At 46.4% G+C, this 19,816-nt stretch overlaps 1 protein-coding gene across 1 annotated transcript; it reads left to right on the top strand.

Moving 5' to 3' along the window:
- The first annotated feature begins 1,113 nt into the window (after positions 1-1,113).
- On the top strand, positions 1,114-6,536 carry AZGP1 (alpha-2-glycoprotein 1, zinc-binding). The gene is made up of 4 exons (XM_036904696.2): positions 1,114-1,396; positions 3,070-3,330; positions 5,306-5,581; positions 6,010-6,536. Exons 1-4 carry the CDS (start codon positions 1,129-1,131, stop codon positions 6,333-6,335), a joined length of 1,131 nt encoding a protein of 376 aa, XP_036760591.2. The 5' UTR covers positions 1,114-1,128; the 3' UTR covers positions 6,336-6,536.
- Positions 6,537-19,816: the final 13,280 nt, after the last annotated feature.

Raw genomic sequence — 19,816 nt, 5'->3', positions numbered from 1 at the left:
CCCACTTTAGAAGGGGTCAGACTCACTCCTGCCCAGGGATGTTGTGGGGCAACCTCGGGGTCAGTCAGACCTGGGTTCACGTGGTGGCTCCCAGTCACCAGTGGGACTGTCTGCCCAGTACCCCCATTGCCAGGGACATTGCTCAGCATGGAGAACTATAGCCCACAGTTCATAGTTCATGCTGGGTGCTCCCTAAATGCTTTCCCCTCCATAGACTGTTACAGCTACATGGAACCCTAAGGATCATTCTGCCTTCTTTGCTTCACTGACTGCTGACTCGTGTCCAGGGCAGGAGCGTCTGAGCCCAGGCCATGTGCCCCTGTTCTACTGTAAGGGAGGCTGGGAAAAGGGGAACCTCGTTGTTTCTGCCCAGTAATGGAAAGGCCTGGACTCCCCAAGCAGAGAAAGGGAGGGAGGCAGAGATGTAAATTGTCTCCTCAGAGGCTTCTCAGGTGAAATCTGAAACAGGCCCACAAGCAGAGGACAGGGAGAAACCAAGGAAAGAGGCAGGCCACTTCTCGGTGGTAAGGGCAGTTTAATACACAAGGAACTTACATAAGAAGCTTCCTTGCATAGCCACAGACAAGTAGATCTCTGCACCTGCCGCCAAATCTCAAAATTTATTTAGAGGCCTTCACTAGGTTCAGTCACATATATACAGTCCAGATGGTCTCAACACCCTATCGCTATCTCAAGGCTGCGTCCTTGGGGCAGCTTCTGGGAACAGGAAAAGCGAGTGGGACAGAGGACAAAGGACAGAGGAGGGGGTGGGGAGCCTCTGATTGCTGAGTCCAGCTCACAGGTCAACGGACAGTCGTGTCTTCCTGATGGCCTTCCCTAACGGTGTGGGACAGTGAGGGTCACACCCTACTCAGGCCCAGGCTCTGGGCACGTTCAGAGCCTTTCCAGAGGGGAGGGAGGAAGTGAGGTCTGACTTCACCCAAATCCCCCTACACCCAGGGATGGAGATGTGATAATAGACTGGAAGGGTGACACACACCCAGGCTTCTGCCCCTCCCTACCTCCTCTTGGCCCCCATCCATTGGCATTGTTTTACCCAGGGAGACACAGAGGCCCAGTCCACAGACCAGCTGTCTGCAGACTTGCTGAGCACCCACTCCGCCGAGCATGGCTCTTGCATCTTTTTCTCAAGCAGTTGGGGAGGAGCCCATCCTGGCACTCTCATTGGCCTGTGGCTTCACCTCCCCAAAGCTGGGCTCAAAGCCCAGCCATTCCCATGACTACACCTGGCTGTACCTCCAAGCAGTCTTCTTTGAGCCCCAGGATCTGGGGAAGCCCAGAATCTTCCAGTTGGGCACAGTGGGCACAATGTTGCCTGTCCTACTATCCCTACTGCTGCTCCTGTGTCCTGCAGCTCCCCAGGAGACCCACGCTGGTGAGTTGGGAAGCAAGGGTGGCTCTGGAGAAGAATAGAGTGGGATTAATAAACAGGACAGACAGCTGGAGAAGGATGCCTGATGCGGCTGAGATTCCCAAGGGTAGAGTGGGAATGGGTGTCCAACTAACTCAGCTGGCACACTTCCAGAAGCATTCAGGGAGCCCCTGGACTCATGCTAAAAGAGACCTTAAAGAATCAGAATCTAAAACCCTTAGATGAACAAAGGTTCATCTGGTCTTAGACCAGAGAGGCAAAGGGGCCTGCCCAGAGTCATACAGGCAGGACAGAACAGGAGCCACCAGGAAGAACTTGTCCCTCCCCTCCTCCCAATGGTTGGATGTACATGTCTGACTCTCGGGGAAAGACAGAGCAAAAGAAAGGAGCATATGTGAATGCACCCTTGCAAGAATAATGTCAGTACTTGAACGAGGAACCTGCCATATGACCTCCAATATTACTGACACCCATGTGAGTTATATCATGAACTAATTATGGAATTAATTATGGAAATGTCCCCCTGCTTGCAGTCCCTGCCTCATACCAAAATGCCAAAATGCAAGGTACAGCCCTGGGAATTCTTGAGATCCAGATCCTGGCCTTATGCTGTGCCAAATCATTCTAGGTCATTTCCTGAATTTTCTAGTAAATTCTCCTTCCCTCACTTTCTAACTGTATGTATGTGTCAGGTTACCCTGAGCTATGCCCCACTAACAAAGTTTTTAGTGGCTTAACCCAACAAATGTTTTATTTCCTGCTCATGTAAAATTGAATAAAGATCAGGTAACTTTGCTGTCCTCCATGAGGTGACTCAGGAACCCAAGCTACTTGCATCTTAAGAGTCTTCTGTTTCATCCTGTGGCCTCCACAGTCATCACCTAAATAGAAGAGAGACAGAGGGGGCAAACCACCTCACAGGGCCTCGGACCAGAAGACAGACATCACTTCCATTCCCGTTCCCTTTTGACAGAACTTGATCACATGTCCCAATATACCTACAAGGAGGCTGAGAAATATTATCTTCTTATTGTTAGGCTGGAGAAAGGAAAAACAAGGACATGCAAACAGAACAGAGAGATGCCATAGGGGGAGAACAGACCAGACCCCAAAATCCGTGCCATATATGGAAAGGGGACAGCTCTCCCTGAATTCCACCCTGATATGCCACCTAAGACCCGGATGTCAGCCTCCTCCCTCTTGGAAGGAAAAAAGTTTCTAGTTGACTATCATGTCACCTTTAGCCAATCATACCTCTCCACACCCCCTAGGATAGCTTGCCCACTCCTCCCCCTCCTAACACCTTATAAGCCCCCACCTCCCTGACCGGGTGTGACTTCTCTGGCCTGTGACAAGAAGGCCACAGAACCTCACCCGGTGGTATTCAAATAAATTACCTGGCCCTTTGTTGCCTCTCTTTGCCTGCTTATTTCGGCTAGAATTTATCTTACACTTATATGCCAAGAAGAGCGAAGAGAGTAGGGAAGACACAGAATGGACTCTGAACTATCATCCACAGATATGAAGTGCAGTGAGCAAGCCTCCAGTGGTATGAGGCTGACGGCAGGGTGCAGAGGGCTGGGGAGGACCAGGTCCCCCTTCCTGGCCCTCTGCTCCTCCACTTTGGAACATGCCTGCACGGACCCCACACCTCAACATATTCTCCTCTTTTGCAGGGCCTTACTCCCTGAGCTTCCTGTACACAGGGCTGTCCAAGCCCAGCAAGGGCTTCCCCAGCTTTCAGGCCACTGCCTTCCTCAATGACCAGGCCTTCTTCCATTATGATAGTGAAGGCAGGAAGGCTGAGCCTCTGGGCCCGTGGAGCCAAGTGGAGGGCATGGAGGACTGGGAGAAGGAGAGTGAACTTCAGAAGGCCAGGGAGGACATCTTCATGGTGACCCTGAGAGACATCATGGACTATTACAAGGACAAAGAAGGTCAGTGGACTATGGATCCCTGGAGAGGGAGGGTCTTAGCTCAAGAGACAGCCCCTCAACTGCAGTCCCGTGAGCAGAAAGGGTCAGCAGGATAGAAATAATCCCTGTCCCAGAGGAGGAATGGAAGGTGCATGTGAACACACACAGTGTCTCTGCATCCCCCATCACACATCTGCTTCCCTCCTTCCCCTCACTGCCCCTCATTCCCAGGCCTCCACTCACAGGAAGTGATGTCAGAGTCAGCACTCATCCGGGCACATGTGACCTCTCAGCTCCACTTCCCTACTGGTCTCAGGATGGTCGCATGTTAGCAGATATCAGACTCATACCTACCAGGGATGTTGGAGGGAGAGTGGGCCAGCCTCAGGCACAGTCAGACCTGGGTTCACTGTCTCTGCCAGTCATTAGCTGTTTGACAGTGAGTTTGTTCTTAATTATCTGGTCTGAATCTACAAAAATTGGGACGAGACCTGCCTCCAAGAGATTCTGTAAAACTTACCTTAATTCCAGGAAGGCTAGAACAGTCTGCCTTGCTCTTCCCTGTAGCCCCACCACTGAGGACAGCCAATAATTCTTGCTCAAATGAGCTATGCCAAATGATGGAAAGATAGTACTTAGCATAAACCATGGCCTGTGCAAGGAGATCAGGAAGGACTGAGTTCAAAACTGCAGACCATTACAGTTGCATGAAATCATGAAGACCCTTCCAGCAATAAGAAGCAGACTTGGGAGGGGTCACCTGGGCTTGGGGTGTGAATAGCCAGTGCAGTGTAGAGCACAGAGACTAGTTCCTGTGTCTCCTGAGCCCAGCACTCTCTCTCCTGAACCACACTGTCTGTGCCCCCATCCCCAAGTCAGCCCACTGCGGGCCTGGGGAGCTGTTGGTGTTAAGTTCTTATAGGGCAGGTGTCAAAAGATGGGTTTCTCAGTACAAAAATGTCCAGAAGTACATGGATTCTGAAAGTATCCAAAAAGAGACAAGAATGAGGCAGAAATCTGAAGAATATGGAATGGAAAGCTGTAAGGAAAATGGCCTGGGCTGTAGGCACCAGTGCCCCAGAAGGACAGCAGAAGACACTTTGATTGGTAGGAACAGAAATGTTGAAGTGACCGATTATAAATAAGGAGGGTAAATGAACAAAAGCTTTGCTAGAAAATAACAGGAGCTAAGGTTTATTGAGCACTTACTCTGTACCAGCACAGTGTTGACATTGCCATCTCAGGGATGAGAAAAGTGAAGCACAGAGTTAATGGCTCAAGGTCATGCACCAGGCCACACAGGGATGGAGAGAAGTCTGGGATTTGAGGCCAGAAAGCTTGAGATCAGAGCCTGGGCCAAGAACACTAATCCGTCCCGGGGAAACATCTAGTTTTATTGCCAAAATGAAGGGGTGTGTCTCCCTTCCCGAAGGAGGCCAACCTCCAATCTCCAAGCGATGTTGCTAATTGGGAAGGGAGGAGGGGCTTTAGAGATTTGTACTGAATATAACCGACACCCAGCGAGAGGGAAGAAATGACTGAATTGTGTTTACTCCCATGGTGACTTCAACTCCACCTAGAACCAAGGAAACAGGAGAGATTTCATAATCTATAGAACACTACAATAATTTCTATTTGACTTGGAAATGCACTTCAGTGTGGCTGTGTCAGGTGCCTGAGAACTCCCAGTATTTTCAAAGTTCATTAAAGGAGATGACACAGAGGGGCTGGAAAATCTCCCCACAGTCGGGAGCTCTCTGAAATTCTCTGGCTAGTAAGAATGTCATTCATCTCAGACCGGCTCAAAACACCAAACCAAACCACTTTTCCCTGTCTCTGTTTGCTGCATGTCTGGCTCATAACCCATCTGCCAAGATAAAAGGATTGCATGCTTAGCTTTCAAAAGCCTTTCTTCTGCCCATCGAGCTGCGAGAGTTATTAGGACGGCATTGATGCTAGGCTGACTGGCTTTTGGTGGGGCCGGGGGTGGATGCAGGGTCTCACACCTTTCAGGGAATATTTGGTTGTGAGCTCCGGAATAACAAAAGCAGCAGAGCATTCTGGAGGTATGCCTACGATGGACGGGACTTCATCGAGTTCAACAAAGAAATTCCAGCCTGGGTCCCCCAGGACCCAGCAGCTCTAAACACCAAGAAGAAGTGGGAGGCTGCAAAAGTCTATGTGCAGCGGGCCAAAGCCTACCTGGAAGAGGAATGCCCAGGGATGCTGCAGAGGTACCTGCTCTACAGCAGGATCCACCTGGACCGGCAAGGTACCTGGTGCCTCTCTGTGTAATGAGAGTGAGGGTCTTGTGGGACAGGGCAGGGAGGGGTGCGATGGACGGAACTAAGGGGCAGGGCCTAGACTGGGGGAGGAGGGAGCCACAAAGCCCACTCAGAGGTTTGGGGGGAAAACAGAAAAATGTCTGGGGGCATTCACCATTTCTTGCCTTCGGTCATCAATACACGGTGGAGGGGCAGGAGGCAAGAGAGTGGCCACAGACATTCCATGATCCCGTGGGGAAAGCTCATGGACCCCTCAGCCTTTGCTGACCATCTTCAGGTTCCCTGGGGAGGCAGACAGAGAGCCAGGACCCGGAGCTCTGCTCATCACCAACATCCAGGGAGTGGGGAGAGGAGAGCTGTGAGCAGGGAGACGCCTACCTCAGGCCCTTAAAAGCCACACTCTGTCCCTCCACAGAGCCTCCCTCTGTGACACTCACCAGCCACATGGTCCCTGGAAAACACAGGACACTCAAGTGCCTGGCCTATGACTTCTACCCCCGAGGAATCAGTCTGCGCTGGACTCGGGGAGGTGATGCACAGGACACTGAGGCGGGGGGAGACGTCCTTCCCAGCGGAAATGGCACCTACCAGTCCTGGGTGGTGGTAGGAGTGCCCCCTCAGGACAGAGGCCCCCGCTCCTGCCATGTGGAGCACAGCAGCCTGGCCCAGCCCCTTGCTGTGCAGTGGGACAGGAGGCAGGAAGCAGGGGCTGGAGGTGATGTGGGGACTTGGGCGCAGTAGCTACCCTTCCTGTGGGCCACAAGAGCAATGAACCCTACAACTCACTGCCAATGTCATCAGTGAGGCCTGGGTGGCAGGCAAGAGACATGTGGTGGGTTCGGAGATGAAAGACTTTTGAATGCCTGGCACCACACTGACTCACTGCCAAGCCGCCTTGCAGAGCCCAATTTTCTTATCTGTAAAATCAAATCAACAATAATCACCTTTTTAAAGTGTGAAATGCTGTCTAAATGTGAGATGTTTTGCATTCATCCTGCCGCCACCTCCCGCAAGCATTTGACTCCTCTGAAATTCTTGGTATTTCCCCAAAGCAATGTTCACCTGGGGTATCTAGCATGGTATGGGTCACCTGGCCCCTTGGGTATCATTCAGGAGCCCACTGCTGATGTCCCCTCTGGCCATGAGGTCGCAGGAGCTCTTCAGTACAAACCCCAGCCTCTTCTGCACCTCATTTTCCCAGTGGTCCCTCGCTCCTGTGAGACGCAGCCCTCCGGTCCAGCCACTCAACCTCTCCCATGTTGACCTTGGGGCCACACACCATAGTTCATGTCTCCAGGACCCACCCCCCTGGAAGCAGGAATCAGTCCTGATGTTCCTGGACTCCCCCCACATTCATTTCAGTATGCTCTTTTAACTGAGTCACCTTCCACCGTACACAGATTAAAACTCTGAAAGACGGAGCAGAGCTCTCGCAGCTGCCTTTTGTATTCAGCTCTCCTGCCCGGAACTGCTTTTCCTTCCCACATGACATGACCTTCCAAAGACAACAGTCCAGGCTGAGCTCCTTGAGGAAATCATTCCCAGGCTTCAGAATTCCGAGCGACTCTCTTTTCTTTCTTGAAATACCATATTTGAAAATTCAAAGCTGAGAAATGGCTTCTTTAGTTTATGTGAAATCCACATTCCTCTCCTCTGGAGCACAAAAAAAATAAAGTCCTGTTTAAACAGTAGGTGGGCTGCAGGGAAGAAAATCCAAAAGGGAAAGATACAGCAATCGATACTTCAGAACATCATGACCCTTTGAACAAACAAAGAAAACCACGTGACAGGAGAAAGACTTCAGATCAATGAGAAAACCCAAAGTCCCACCCGAACAGGCCAGGGGCTAAGGCAGATTGGAAGGTAAGGCCCCACCCCACCTAGGACTGGAGAGACAGGTGGAGTGGGCCAGGCGAGGAAACCTCAGAGGACCTGTGCTGGCCCGGTGGGCTCAACGGGAGAGGGGCACAGAGACCCTCAGACACCCAGGGAAACTTCCTGGAGATATTCAGACACCAGAGGAGGTGTGTGGGCCTGAGACAGCTTGCCAAGAAGAAATAAAAAGACTGTTCCTGACCAGTCTGGGAGGGGTGGGTCCCCAGGGCCTAACAGGGAAGTGACCCCAGAGCAGGACTGGGCTGTGGGCATCGACGGGGCATCCAGGGAGGATAAAGGAGTCCAGAGACCAACTGTGGAACCACAGTGATTTTTCTGCAGGCGGGACCAACTTCAAGAGCACTCTGAGGCAGTCCCATCCCAGGAGGACTTTGTTGCCACAAAATTACCTGCTGCTTAACAATTCCTCAGTTACTCAGTACTACAATGCGTCTCCTGGAGGATTCCTCTGGGAACAGGTCAGCTAGACTGCAGGGATGGAGTGCCGTGAATTAGGCAGGGGATGCCCGCCAGGTGCAGGACTTACACACATTCTCTGTCCAAGCCCTCTTCAATTCTGGCAAGAACTCACTGTTCTAGACAAAGAAACCTTTTTGTTCATCAGACATATTTAGTGTTTTCTCTGTATTTTCTTTGCCCCTTTATTGGTGGATTCATTCAACAATTATCTATTGAGTGTCTGTTGTCTGCTTGTACTCCAGTAAGCACGGGAGACCCAGTAGAACAAGGTCGCACACAGGTCATCTGCCTCAGCTGCCCTGGGTGGCTTTCGCTCTCCCTGATGTCTTCTGTTGGAATACCCAGAAGCTCTGTCCTGGACTGCAGCAGAGACAATGTTGCATGCCCACCAAACCAGTTCATTGTCCTCCTGGACGCACAGCATGGTTGCAGCCCCAGCCACCCCACCCCCACCCCCACCTCTAGGGTCGTGTGTCTCTGTCCACCCTATGGATGTAGGTGGAAGTGAGACAGGCTGCTTCTAGGCCTGGTCTCTCTAAACCCTCTAATAATCTTTCACACTCTCTCTTCCTTCCTCTTCTATAAAGTCTATCAGGGCTTAGAAGGGGGCAGAACCACTGGGCAGAAAGTTCTGGGGTCCCTGACTGAGTGGAGTCCCTCCCCTTCAGGTTACTGCACTCACTGGACAATGAAGAAAGTGACAAACCCTATACTTTGTAAAGCCTTTGGGATGTGGAGGGGATTTTTGTACTTGGTCAGCCTTTCCTAACGCATGGCCCTCCGTTGTTTCCCATGTGCCTGCAGTCTCCTAGGCTTTTCACTCATTCCCGTGGATTGAAAAACCATCCATCTGCTGAAAGCTCCCACATTTAGATCTTCAGCCCACCCTTCTCTTCTAAGCCAGGAACTGGAAGATCACCTCAAGCTCTCCTTTCCCTACCCACCCCTCCCAGCCCATCACCCAGTCCTCCCTGACTGCCCACACCTCCACCTCCAGGCCGTCCTCCAGACTCCAGGTCGATGAGATTGAGAGAGACTGAGATATTCTGAACCCTGACCCTGTTACAAGAAAAAACAACTCACAGCTTCTCCCCTGCGTGAGTTTTCAAACTGACCCACACAGGGCACTGTTTCCAAAGCTCCCAGTCACTGCAGGGGCCCCACGCAGCTCCCACCAGAACCGGCCTCCAATCCAATCCAAGCTGTTTCTTTCTGCACCTTTCCTCTCTCTTAGCTCAAAACTCTGTCTTCTGTCCCTCTGTTCCGAGCTGCAAGCTAAGCTCCCGTTACACCCCACTTTTCAGCATTCTCTCCCTACCTAGCCTCACCCTGCCTACACAGCCTTCACCCACCTTGTCAACAGCCAGCCTACCGAGCCCTGCAGACTCATGGCCCACGGCACTCACGCGGGGTCAAAAACCAAAGTGCAGCTGGCTCCTCACTTGGGCGGGGGTCTCTGCGCGGAAGTGTCAGGTAATCCATCCAGTCTTTCAGGGAATCTGGGGAAGCCAGTGTGGCTGGGTTAATACCGCCAACAGCAGGAAGTGGAAATGTTTTCTGCCTGGGAGGTTAATAGCTGCTACTGATCATTCTTAACCAAAGAGCTGAGAGAGGAAGGAACCCCAGGTGGCCTCTGCTCAAATTTAATAATACCCATTGAATCGATACTCTGGCTTAACTAAAATATTCCCCATGTTGAAGGTTTTTCTTGCTTCCCATTTTTGGTGGTGTGGATAAAGTGAAGGTTCCTATGGCCAGGATTCTCACCTGGCCCTGGGCCTCTTGCTCACTACACACGTGTGGGCAATACGTTGTTATTGTCTATGTATAAAGAACTCTGCCCAATGCTCTGGGCTGCTGCACAGCTGCAGGGCTGCTTTGGCTGCAGGAGAGCAGAGGCTGGAGTGGTGGCAGTGCTGAGGACAGAGACTGAGACAGCTGCGGGGGCAGAGAGGCCCAGAGGCGGAGACCGGCTTGCTGCATGCAGACTCGCTCTGAGTGGACGGGATTCTAGTGATTGACGTGGGAATAAAGTTGCATATAAACCCTTTCACCCCAAAACGTTCCATTGAACTGTTTCAAGGTTCAGGTAAGACATATCCACTCCTTACAGGCTCAGTTGCAGTGGCATGATATTGCCACGAGATGGCACTCTGTATCCTGCTAATGCTTCGGAGTTCTTGTTTGTTTTTGTTTCCGCTTTGTTTGTTTGTTTGTTTGTTTGTTTTGCCTGCAGCAGTCAGAACCTGCCTGGCTAGCAAGGAACCCTGGTTCAGGTGGAGAGAAGAAAATGTTTCTCTTCAACTACATTTGTTGATCCCTTTTCTAATTCATAGGTCATCTCACTCCGTTTCAACACCTGTCCCCAGCATTTCCACCTGGGGCAAGATACCTCAGAATCACAAGTCCAATTCCAGCATGGTCATCCCCACTCCACCCCAACCCCCCCAAAAAACAAAACAACACTGCCTCTTTCCGCTTCATTCCCCCTCCTCTTTCCCCTTCCCCCTCCTCCTCCTTCAAGGTTTCTCTCCTTGTTAAAGGCATCTTTACTGTCCTAACCATCCAAACTAAGACCTTCAGTTCCTGCCTTCTCCCTTTCATCCCAAACTGCCTACCTTTCACCAAAGCCAAATGATGCTTCCACTCTGGTCCTTTTCTCCACCCAGACTACTCCTTTGTCAACCAGGTAGAGGCCAGTCCTCCCAAGCCTCCCTCACAGGTCTGACAACACAGGTAAGATTACACTTTCCCTCTTTCACGGTTGAGATGAGATAGAAGTAAGCCCGCTGTCCATCCAAGGGTGATTAGATAAAGAAATGGTGTCTATCCATTCAGTGGAATGTTATTCAACCTTAAAAAGGAAGGAAATTCTAACACCGGCTGCAACACGTATGAACCTTGAAGACATTACCCTAAATGACAGCAAAGCTCAGATTAATCCAGAACTGACTTTTGGACCCAGATCCTTTTATCAGTAGACCAGGCTTTTGAGAAAAAGTCCTAACACATGTTAAATGGTGAGACAGAGAAGTCAACTTCTAACATACACTGATTTAAAGTAAACCTTTGAATCAGCTGTTTCCTCACTCCACATTTATTAGTTTCAGAAGGGTCCTGATTTGAGTGGATATTAGGACACTGAATAAGATATCGAACTGACAAAAAAAGATTTCCCAAATTAATTATTTGTCAACCAGGTAATTTGTCTCTGAGTTTTCCTCTAGTGTGTGTGTGTTTTGTTTTTTGTTTTTTTCTTAGAACAAATGTTCTTTTTTTCCCCCAGTTTTATAAAGGTGTAATTGACATATAACATTGTGCAAGTTTAAGGTGTGCAGGGGGATGATTTGATACAATTATATATTGCAAAATGATTACCACACAAGGATTAGTTAACCTCACCCCACATAATTACCATTTATTTTTTGTGTTGAGAATACTTAGGATCTACTCTCCTATTGGCTTTCAAGTATATAATCCAGAATTATTAACTATAGTCACCATGCTGTACCTTAAATCTCTGGAATTTATTCATTTTATAACTGGCTGTCTTTGACCAACATTTCCCCATGTCCCCCATCCTCCATCCCTTGGCAACCACCACTCAAGTCTCTTTCTATGAGTTCAGCTTATGAGACTCCACATGTAAGTGATACCGCAAATACTTGTCTTCACCTCTCTGACATTTTACTTACCATAATGACCTCAAGGGCCATCCATGTTGTCAAAAATGACAGGACGTCCCTTCTCATGGCTTGATACTATTAATATTCAATATATAAGTATTGAATTACATAGAACATATAATATTACATAGAAGTCTGTATTTCTATGTAAAGATATTTCACATCTTTATCCATTCATCCATAGGTGGGCACTTAGGTTGATCCCATGTTTTGGCCGTTGTGAATGACGCTGCAATGAACATGGGGTGCAGATATCTCTTCAAGATCCTCATTTCATTTCCTCTGGATAAATACCCAGAGGTGTGATTGCTGGATCATATGGTATTTCTGGTTTTAATTTTTTGAGAAACCACCATACCATTTTCCATAGTGCTGCACTAATTTGCATTCCTTCCAGCAGTGTGCCAGCATTCCCTTTTCTCCACATCTTCTCTAGCATTTGTTATTTCTTTTCTTTTTGATAATAGCCATTTATAACAAATGTAAGGTAGTTTCTCAGTGTGGTTTGATTTGCATTTCCCCAATGATTGGTGACATTCAACATCTGTTCATGTACCTGTTGGCCATTTGTATGTCTTTTTGGAAATATGTCCATTTTGGGTCCTTTGTCCATTTTAAAATCAGATTTTAGGTTTTTTGCTATTGAGTTCCTAACATGTTATATAGTAACTCCTTATCAGATAGATGGTTTACAAATATATTCTCCCATTCCATGGTTGCCTTTTCATTTTTTGTGTGTTTTTGTTTTTCCTAAGTAGAAGCTTTTTAATTTAATGCAGTCCTACTTCTTTATCTTCACTTTTGTTGTTTGTGCTTTTGCTATCATCTTGAAAACATCGTTGCCAAGACCGGTGTCAAGCAGCTTTTTCCCGATGTTTTCTTCATGAGTTTTACAATGTCAGCATTGAGTATGACATTCACTGTGGGCTAATATATGGCCTTCATTACACTGAGTCACAATCCTTCTACTCCAAATTTTTTGAGAATTTTTATCATGAAATGATGTTGAATTTTGTTAAATGCTTTTTTGGCATCTGTTGAAATATGATTTTTCTGTTTCATTCAGTTTGGTGGTGTATCACACTTATTGATTTGTGTGTATTGAACTAACCTTGAATCACAAGAGTAATCCCCATTGATTGTGGTGTATGATCCTTTTGATGTGATTTTGAATTTAGTTTGCTAATATTTGTTGAGAGGTTTGACATCTATATTCATCAACTGCAGGTTATTGGCCCTGTAGTTTTCTTTTCTTGCAGTGTCCTTATCTGGTTTTGGAATCAGGGTAATTCTAGTCTCATAAAATGAGTTTGACAGTGTTCCCTCCTATTCAATTTCTTAGAAGAGTTTGACAAGGATTGGCACTAATTATTCTTTAGATGTTTGGTAGAATTCACCAGGGAAACCATCGGGTCCTGTGATGCTCTTTGTTGGGAGGTTTTTGACTACAGATTCAATCTCTTTACTCATTGGTCTTATTATTAGATTTTCTGTCTTCATGATTCAGACTCGATAGGCTGAGCTTCCCATTTTGCTTTGGTGCTTTCCAATTACAGACAGTTTTACTGGGGGAAGGAAGGTAATTAATTTTGGAAAATAAAGTCCTTTATAGGACCTGCAGATATTCCTGCTGGGCTCTCCAAAGCACAGAGCTTAGGCCACCTGAGGAAAGCACTGCTGGAGAGGGCCAGTGAGCAGAAAGGGGGTTGCGAATGGGAGGGTCATCTTTGTATTGCCTGGAGTCAGCCTTGCTCTGGGGAAGTGGTTTCTGAGCTTGCAAACCCACAGACCAGGCCCTCCTGTAAACATCCCTTAGAAGCGCCACTGCTGCCTCCTCTCCACACATCCCCTTGCTAATTTACATGTCCCATGCTGTCTTTTTGCAGTCCCCAAAGCTATGTGATATGCAGGATATTGAGAATGATATGCAGAATGAAAAGTATCCAGTCACTTTTCTTCTGACAGTGGCAGGACTTTTGTAATGTGCTCTCTAGTACTAGTTTTCCATAAATATTAAGTAATTCGCTCAAAGCTTTTTTGAGAGGTTTCCAGAATCTTCCTGGTACCTTGTATAGAGTTTCAGTTTTTTGTACCAATATCTTGTAAAACCTGAGATTGGGATGGTGGTAATGCCATACCCATCTGTGAAATATCAGTTAACATCATTATCTATAGGTTTTCATTTGCATTCTGCTGCCAATCCTGTTCACTATTTCAGAAATCCCACTCCACTTTTGTAGCACAGGTCTAATGTTTTTTACATGGGATTGGGTCTTCTCTGAGCTCTGTTTAGTGTGTGTGGTAAAATACACATAACATAAAATTTACCATCTTAACCATTTTTAAATGGACAATCCAAGTCTCACTAACTATATTCACATTGTTGTGCAACCTCCAAGACCATCTCCATCATCCATCTCCAGAATTCTCTTCATCTTGTAAAACTAAAACTCTGTACCCATTAAAAAGCATCGCCCTAGTTTCCCTCTCCCAGTCCCTGGTAATCACCATTTATTTTCTGTCTCTGAATTTGACTACTCTAGGTCACTCTTATGAATGGAATCAGACAGTATTTGTCCTTCAGTGACTGGCTTATTTCATTTAGGATAATGTCCTTGAGGTTCATCCACGTTGTGGCATGTGTCAGAATTTCCTTCCTTTTTAAGGCTGAGTAATATTCCATTCTGTATAAGCCACTTTTCGTTTGCCGATTTGACTGTCAATGGACACTTAGATTGTTTCTACTTTTTGGCTACTGTGAACGATTCTTCTATTCATGGGTGTACAATATCACTTCAAGTCTCTGCTTCCAATTCTTTGGAATTTATACCCAGTAGTAGAATTGCTGGATCACCTGGTAATTTTGTACTAGATCTTTTGAAGAGGTGCCACACTGCTTTCCATACTGGCCGAATCATTTACATTCCTACCAGCCATGCACGAAGGGTTCCAATTTCTCCACATCCTTGACAATACGTGTTTTTTAGTTTTTTTGACAGTAGCTTTCCTAGTGGGTATGAGATGGTCTTCTCTGAATTCTTGCACATTCCATTTGTCGGTTTTGAAACTATTACTTGTTTCCTACCATTGCGAAAGCATAAACTTCACTTTTAATAGTGTTCATTTCTTAAGACTGGTGGCCCTGAACAGTGGAAAATGCCCAGACCGGTCCTCGTGGCACAAAGCCCCTCTATGTCACTGGGAAACCCTGAGCAGAATAGCACTTCCTCCAGGCCTCAGATTCCTCCTCCTCTGGAGGGCGCCAGCGTGATAATCCACTATACTCCAACCCCTTGGCTGATATTTAGGCCTGGACACATTTCAAGTGAAGCATCTTCCACAAGTGAGTTGCGTGATTCTATTTCTGATGGTTTTTTTTTTTTTTTTGGCTTATTTTGCTGCCCTGAAGTGCGGTACACGCCGTAGGTGTTGGGGTCTTTCAAGTTGGCCCCAGGCTGTCCTTCAAACATGGGGAACCACCGAAACATGGGACCTCCGGCATCCTAGAGAGGCCGCCTGCACATGCGGTACCAGGTGCACTTCCGGCCTTTGTGTGCCGGCGGTGACGGCGGCCCAGGCGGGTCATAGTTCGCAATTTCTGCCCAAGCGGGGTTCGGGGTGAGATGAGGCAGGTCCAGCTGTCTGAGGCCTGGCTCGGCCTGGGGGGCCTCCCACCGGAGGAGGCCTGCTGCGGCGGCCGCGTGTCTCCTCCTGTTCCTGTATTTTCGGTTTCACCGTCCTGCTGTGCTCCCAGCCAGCGAGGAACTGAAGAGACCCGGAGGGCAGTGATGGGGAACGGGGATCCACGGTTTGACCACCCTCGTTTAGGCCTCCTTGGAGCAGCCTGGCTGCAGAATTCAGGCAGTCTTAATTATTCTTCAACATACATTTAATAATGTTGCCAGGCAACTGCGTCTGGGGAGGTCTCTCCCGGCGTACTAGGTGAAGCACTAGGAGAAACCTCAACCTGGACGGGGGAGGGTTCTTGACCCTGAAAGAGAATTCTTGAGCAGGTCAGAAGAGTGTAGGTAAAGAAGGAATTCATTAGAGTGAGTGCAGCAGGGAATGGCAGCTGCCGTGCAGGCAACAGAGAACAGGAAAGTGCAGAGGGAAAGGGAGAAAGTTCTCGGCCTAGGGCAGATTCCCTTGCCAGCTCCTGAAGCCAGGGTCACCTGGTGCCCTGTGTCTGCTTGGATCTGCAAGGCATGAGGACTAGTCTCTACCACTCCAGGATTTGGGGGAGCCACAGGGCACAGGATGGAGTGAGATTATGTTCTGAAAACTTACAAAGGAGATATGGAGATATTCAGGCGGACTACTAAGAGCAGATTGGCACAGCTGCAGTTCTGCCCAGGTCACCCAGGCTACCGAAACGTGCAAGCCCAAATCTGAGCTCTCAGCAGCCCCTTCCTACTTGGTGGAAGTAAAGTGGAGATAGAGTGAAGACCTGAAAGTAAAATGAAATAGCAAAGAGACAGACCGGTCGCAATAATTTGAACAGTGGGAAAGCGTTATTTGAAAGTACACACTTAAGGAAAGTGCAGGCGTCCTCAGAGGAGGTGCACTAAAAGTTTGGGGATTCTGCTTTATTTTTTGTTGTTGTTTTTTGTTATCATCAATCTACAATTGCATGAGGAACATTGTTTACTAGACTCCCTGCATCACCAAGTACCCCCCACAAACCCTATTACAGTCATTGTCCATCAGTGTAGTAAGGTGCTGTAGAGTCACTACTTGTCTTCTCTGTGTTGCACAGCCCTCCCCATGCCCCCACACACACATGCATGCTAATGGTAATGCCCTCTGTCTTTCCACCCACCCCCCTTATCCTTCCCTTCCCACCCATCCTCCCCAGTCCCTTTCTCTTTGGTAACTGTTAGTCCATTCTTGGGTTCTGTGATTCTGCTGCTGTTTTGTTCCTTCAGTTTTCCTTTGTTCTTATACTCCACATATGAGTGAAATCATTTGGTTCTTGTCTTTCTCCGCCTGGCTTATTTCACTGAGCATAATACCCTCTAGCTCCATCTATGTTGCTGCGAATGGTAGGATCTGTTTTTTTCTTATGGCTGAGTAATATTCCATTGTGTATATGTACCACATCTTCTTTATCCATTCATCTACTGATGGACACTTAGGTTGCTTCCATTTCTTGGCTATTGTAAATAGTGCAGCGATAAACATAGGGGTGCATCTGTCTTTTTCAAACTGGGCTGCTGCATTCTTAGGGTAAATTCCTAGAAGCGGAATTCCTGGGTCAAATGGTATGTCTATTTTGAGCATTTTGAGGAACCTCCATACTGCTTTCCACAATGGTTGAACTAATTTACATTCCCACCAGCAGTGTAGGAGGGTTCCCCTTTCTCTACAACCTCGCCAACATTTGTTGTTGTTTGTCTTTTGGATGGTAGCCATCCTTACTGGTGTGAGATGATATCTCATTGTGGTTTTAATTTGCATTCCTCTGATGACAAGCGATGTGGAGCATCTTTTCATGTGTCTGTTGGCCATCTGAATTTCTTCTTTAGAGAACTGTCTATTCAGCTCCTCTGCCCATTTTTTAATTGGATTATTTGCTTTTTGTTTGTTGAGGTGTGTGAGCTCTTTATATATTTTGGTTGTCAACCCTTTATCGGATCTGTCATTTTTTAATATATTCTCCCATACTGTAGGATACCTTTTTGTTCTATTGATGGTGTCCTTTGCTGTACAGAAGCTTTTCAGCTTGATATAGTCCCACCTGTTCATTTTTGCTTTTGTTTCCCTTGTCCGGGGAGATATGTTCATGAAGAAGTCGCTCATGTTTATGTCCAAGAGATTTTTGCCTATATTTTTTTCTAAGAGTTTTATGGTTTCATGACTTACATTCAGGTATTTGATCCATTTCTAATTTACTTTTGTGTATGGGGTTAGACAGTGATCCAGTTTCATTCTCTTACATGTAGCTGTCCAGCTTTGCCAGATTCTGTCTTTTAAGGCTTTCAAGAATGGGGCAAAGGGCAGAGGGGAATTGTTGGGCATAGGCTTGACTTGTGATCTCAAAGTGCTTATCTCTGGTGAGAGACACCATGTCTCCCTTCCTTTATTATCAGTCCTCTAGCTGATTCTGCTAAATAAACCCAACACAAGGGATTTATTTATCCTGTTTTTCTTCAAAATAGTGGTTACCCAAAAACAGTGGGGACATATCAGTTAAGACTGCTTGGCCTGCATTAAGATAGGCTGTTGGGCTATTGTCTGATTACCAGAGAATATGTTAGGAATCTTCTCAACTCTGTGCTTTTTAAAATGGAATCTTAGCCTTAAGATGGGGTCCCTCCTGTTCTTACTATACCGTTTGTATCTCAGCATTTTTCATCATAGGCAGGAAAAGATCATGATGCTTGTCCCATGCCTGCCCTTCCTCAATAACACAAGTGTTGGGCTAGGTATACAAAAATAAATATACAGACTAGATTCTTGCCTCACCCAGACAGGACACTCTAGCAAGGGAAACTGACATGCATGTCCTGGTGCAGTGTGAGATAGAATTAAAGAGAAACAATGGAGGTAAGGCAAAGATCTAATGTCTCTGGGATCTGTGAAGACTGCAAAGTGGGTGATTTTCCAAGGACAGGTAGGAACTGGATCTGTGAAAATGCCCGGAACATTCCAGCTAGAGCTGCAACAAAAGCACAAAGGTGAAAAGGTGGAGAGAATTGCAGAGAGAGTGGTAAATATTTCAACACAATTCTGATAAATATTTATTCTGTGGCGGGTTGTGAAGTTTAAAGAATGTGTGGCCACAAATCCCTGCTCTAGATATTGTTTAATCCCCTCTGCTAAAAATAGCCAACCCCCTTAAACTAAACAAAAAAAGATAGACAAAGCTTGTTTACTGGAGGTAGTGTGATATCCCATTTGGCTGTGTGGCCTAGGGCAGTTTTCTTAACCTTTCTGACCATCAGATTCTTTCTTTGTAAAGGAAGAATAGTGGGTATTTAGTAGGGAGGAAAAAAAGGCAGGATGTATAAAAAAGACACCTCAGTTGCATGTGGCAGGTAGTACTAAAGTCCTGTATTTCTTGCTGCCCATGCTTTGAAATGGTACCACTATTTTTGTCTAATATCATTTCAGACGTCTGGCACTTTTCCTACCATCTTCATTTTCCTTTGCACAAATCTCTTTGCTATGTTATTTCCCTCTTGCCTTCCTCAGTTTCCTCATTTTAGATTCTATTTCTATTCAGCTTTTTAAGATTTTTTTTTCTTTGAGTATTTTCTCAAATTTATTTTCAGAGTTGAAATCAAATGTATTATTTTTTGTCTTCAAGCTTATATACTGGCATTTGTGCTGTATAGTGATGAACGCATTCCTAAAAGTTTATGTTCTAAAAATCTTTGTGTTATACTGAATTGCCCAAAATTGGACCAAGGTTAATAGAGTGGGGAAGACTCCTTGAAACTATGTACTTTTGTAACCAGAACATCAAGAAAAACAATAAACAATAACAATCCTAATTTAAAATGTTAGCATAGTTTAAAAAGACTTCTAATTCATAATAAAGGAATACTAAATATAGAGGAATTTACATTAAAAATAAATACAAGGACAGACATGCAAATGACTAACAAGTACATGAAAAGATGGGTCAAGATGGCTAATCAGGGAAATACAAATAAAAACCACAATGAGATAACACCTCACATCTGAGAATGGCTATTATCAAAAAGACAAGAGATAACATGCTGGTGAGGATGTGGAGGAAAGAGAATCCTTGTGTACTGTTGGTGAGAATGTGACATGGTGCAGTCACTATGGGAAACAGAATGGAGGGTCCTCAAAAAGTTAAAAAACTATATAATATATGATCCAGAAAGTCCATTTTTCTGAAGGAAATGAAATCACTATCTCAAAAAGATATCTGCACTCCCATATTCACTGCAACCGTATTTACAATAGCCACGACATGGAAACAACCTAGGTGGTTCATTTATCAGTGGATGGATAAAGAAAATCTGCTACACACACAATGGAATATTATTCAGCCCTAAAAATGGAAATCCTGCCATTTACAACAACATGGATGGGCCTTGAGGCCATCATGCTAGGTGAAATAAGACAGATACTGTATGATCTCACTTACATGTGGAATAGAAAGACACCAAACTCAGAAATGAAGAACAGATTGGTGGTTGCCAGAGG

Source organism: Manis pentadactyla, chromosome 10 (assembly GCF_030020395.1).
Source record: "Manis pentadactyla isolate mManPen7 chromosome 10, mManPen7.hap1, whole genome shotgun sequence".
Lineage (NCBI taxonomy): Eukaryota > Metazoa > Chordata > Mammalia > Pholidota > Manidae > Manis > Manis pentadactyla.
This window is presented reverse-complemented; position numbering and strand designations above follow the sequence as displayed.

Coding starts and splice junctions, on each gene's coding strand:
- AZGP1 (XM_036904696.2), top strand. CDS start 1,129: ATGGCTCTTGCATCTTTTTCTCAAGCAGTTGGGGAGGAGCCCATCCTG. Junction 3,331..5,305: donor CTATTACAAGGACAAAGAAG/GTCAGTGGACTA, acceptor GGGTGGATGCAG/GGTCTCACACCTTTCAGGGA. Junction 5,582..6,009: donor GATCCACCTGGACCGGCAAG/GTACCTGGTGCC, acceptor GTCCCTCCACAG/AGCCTCCCTCTGTGACACTC.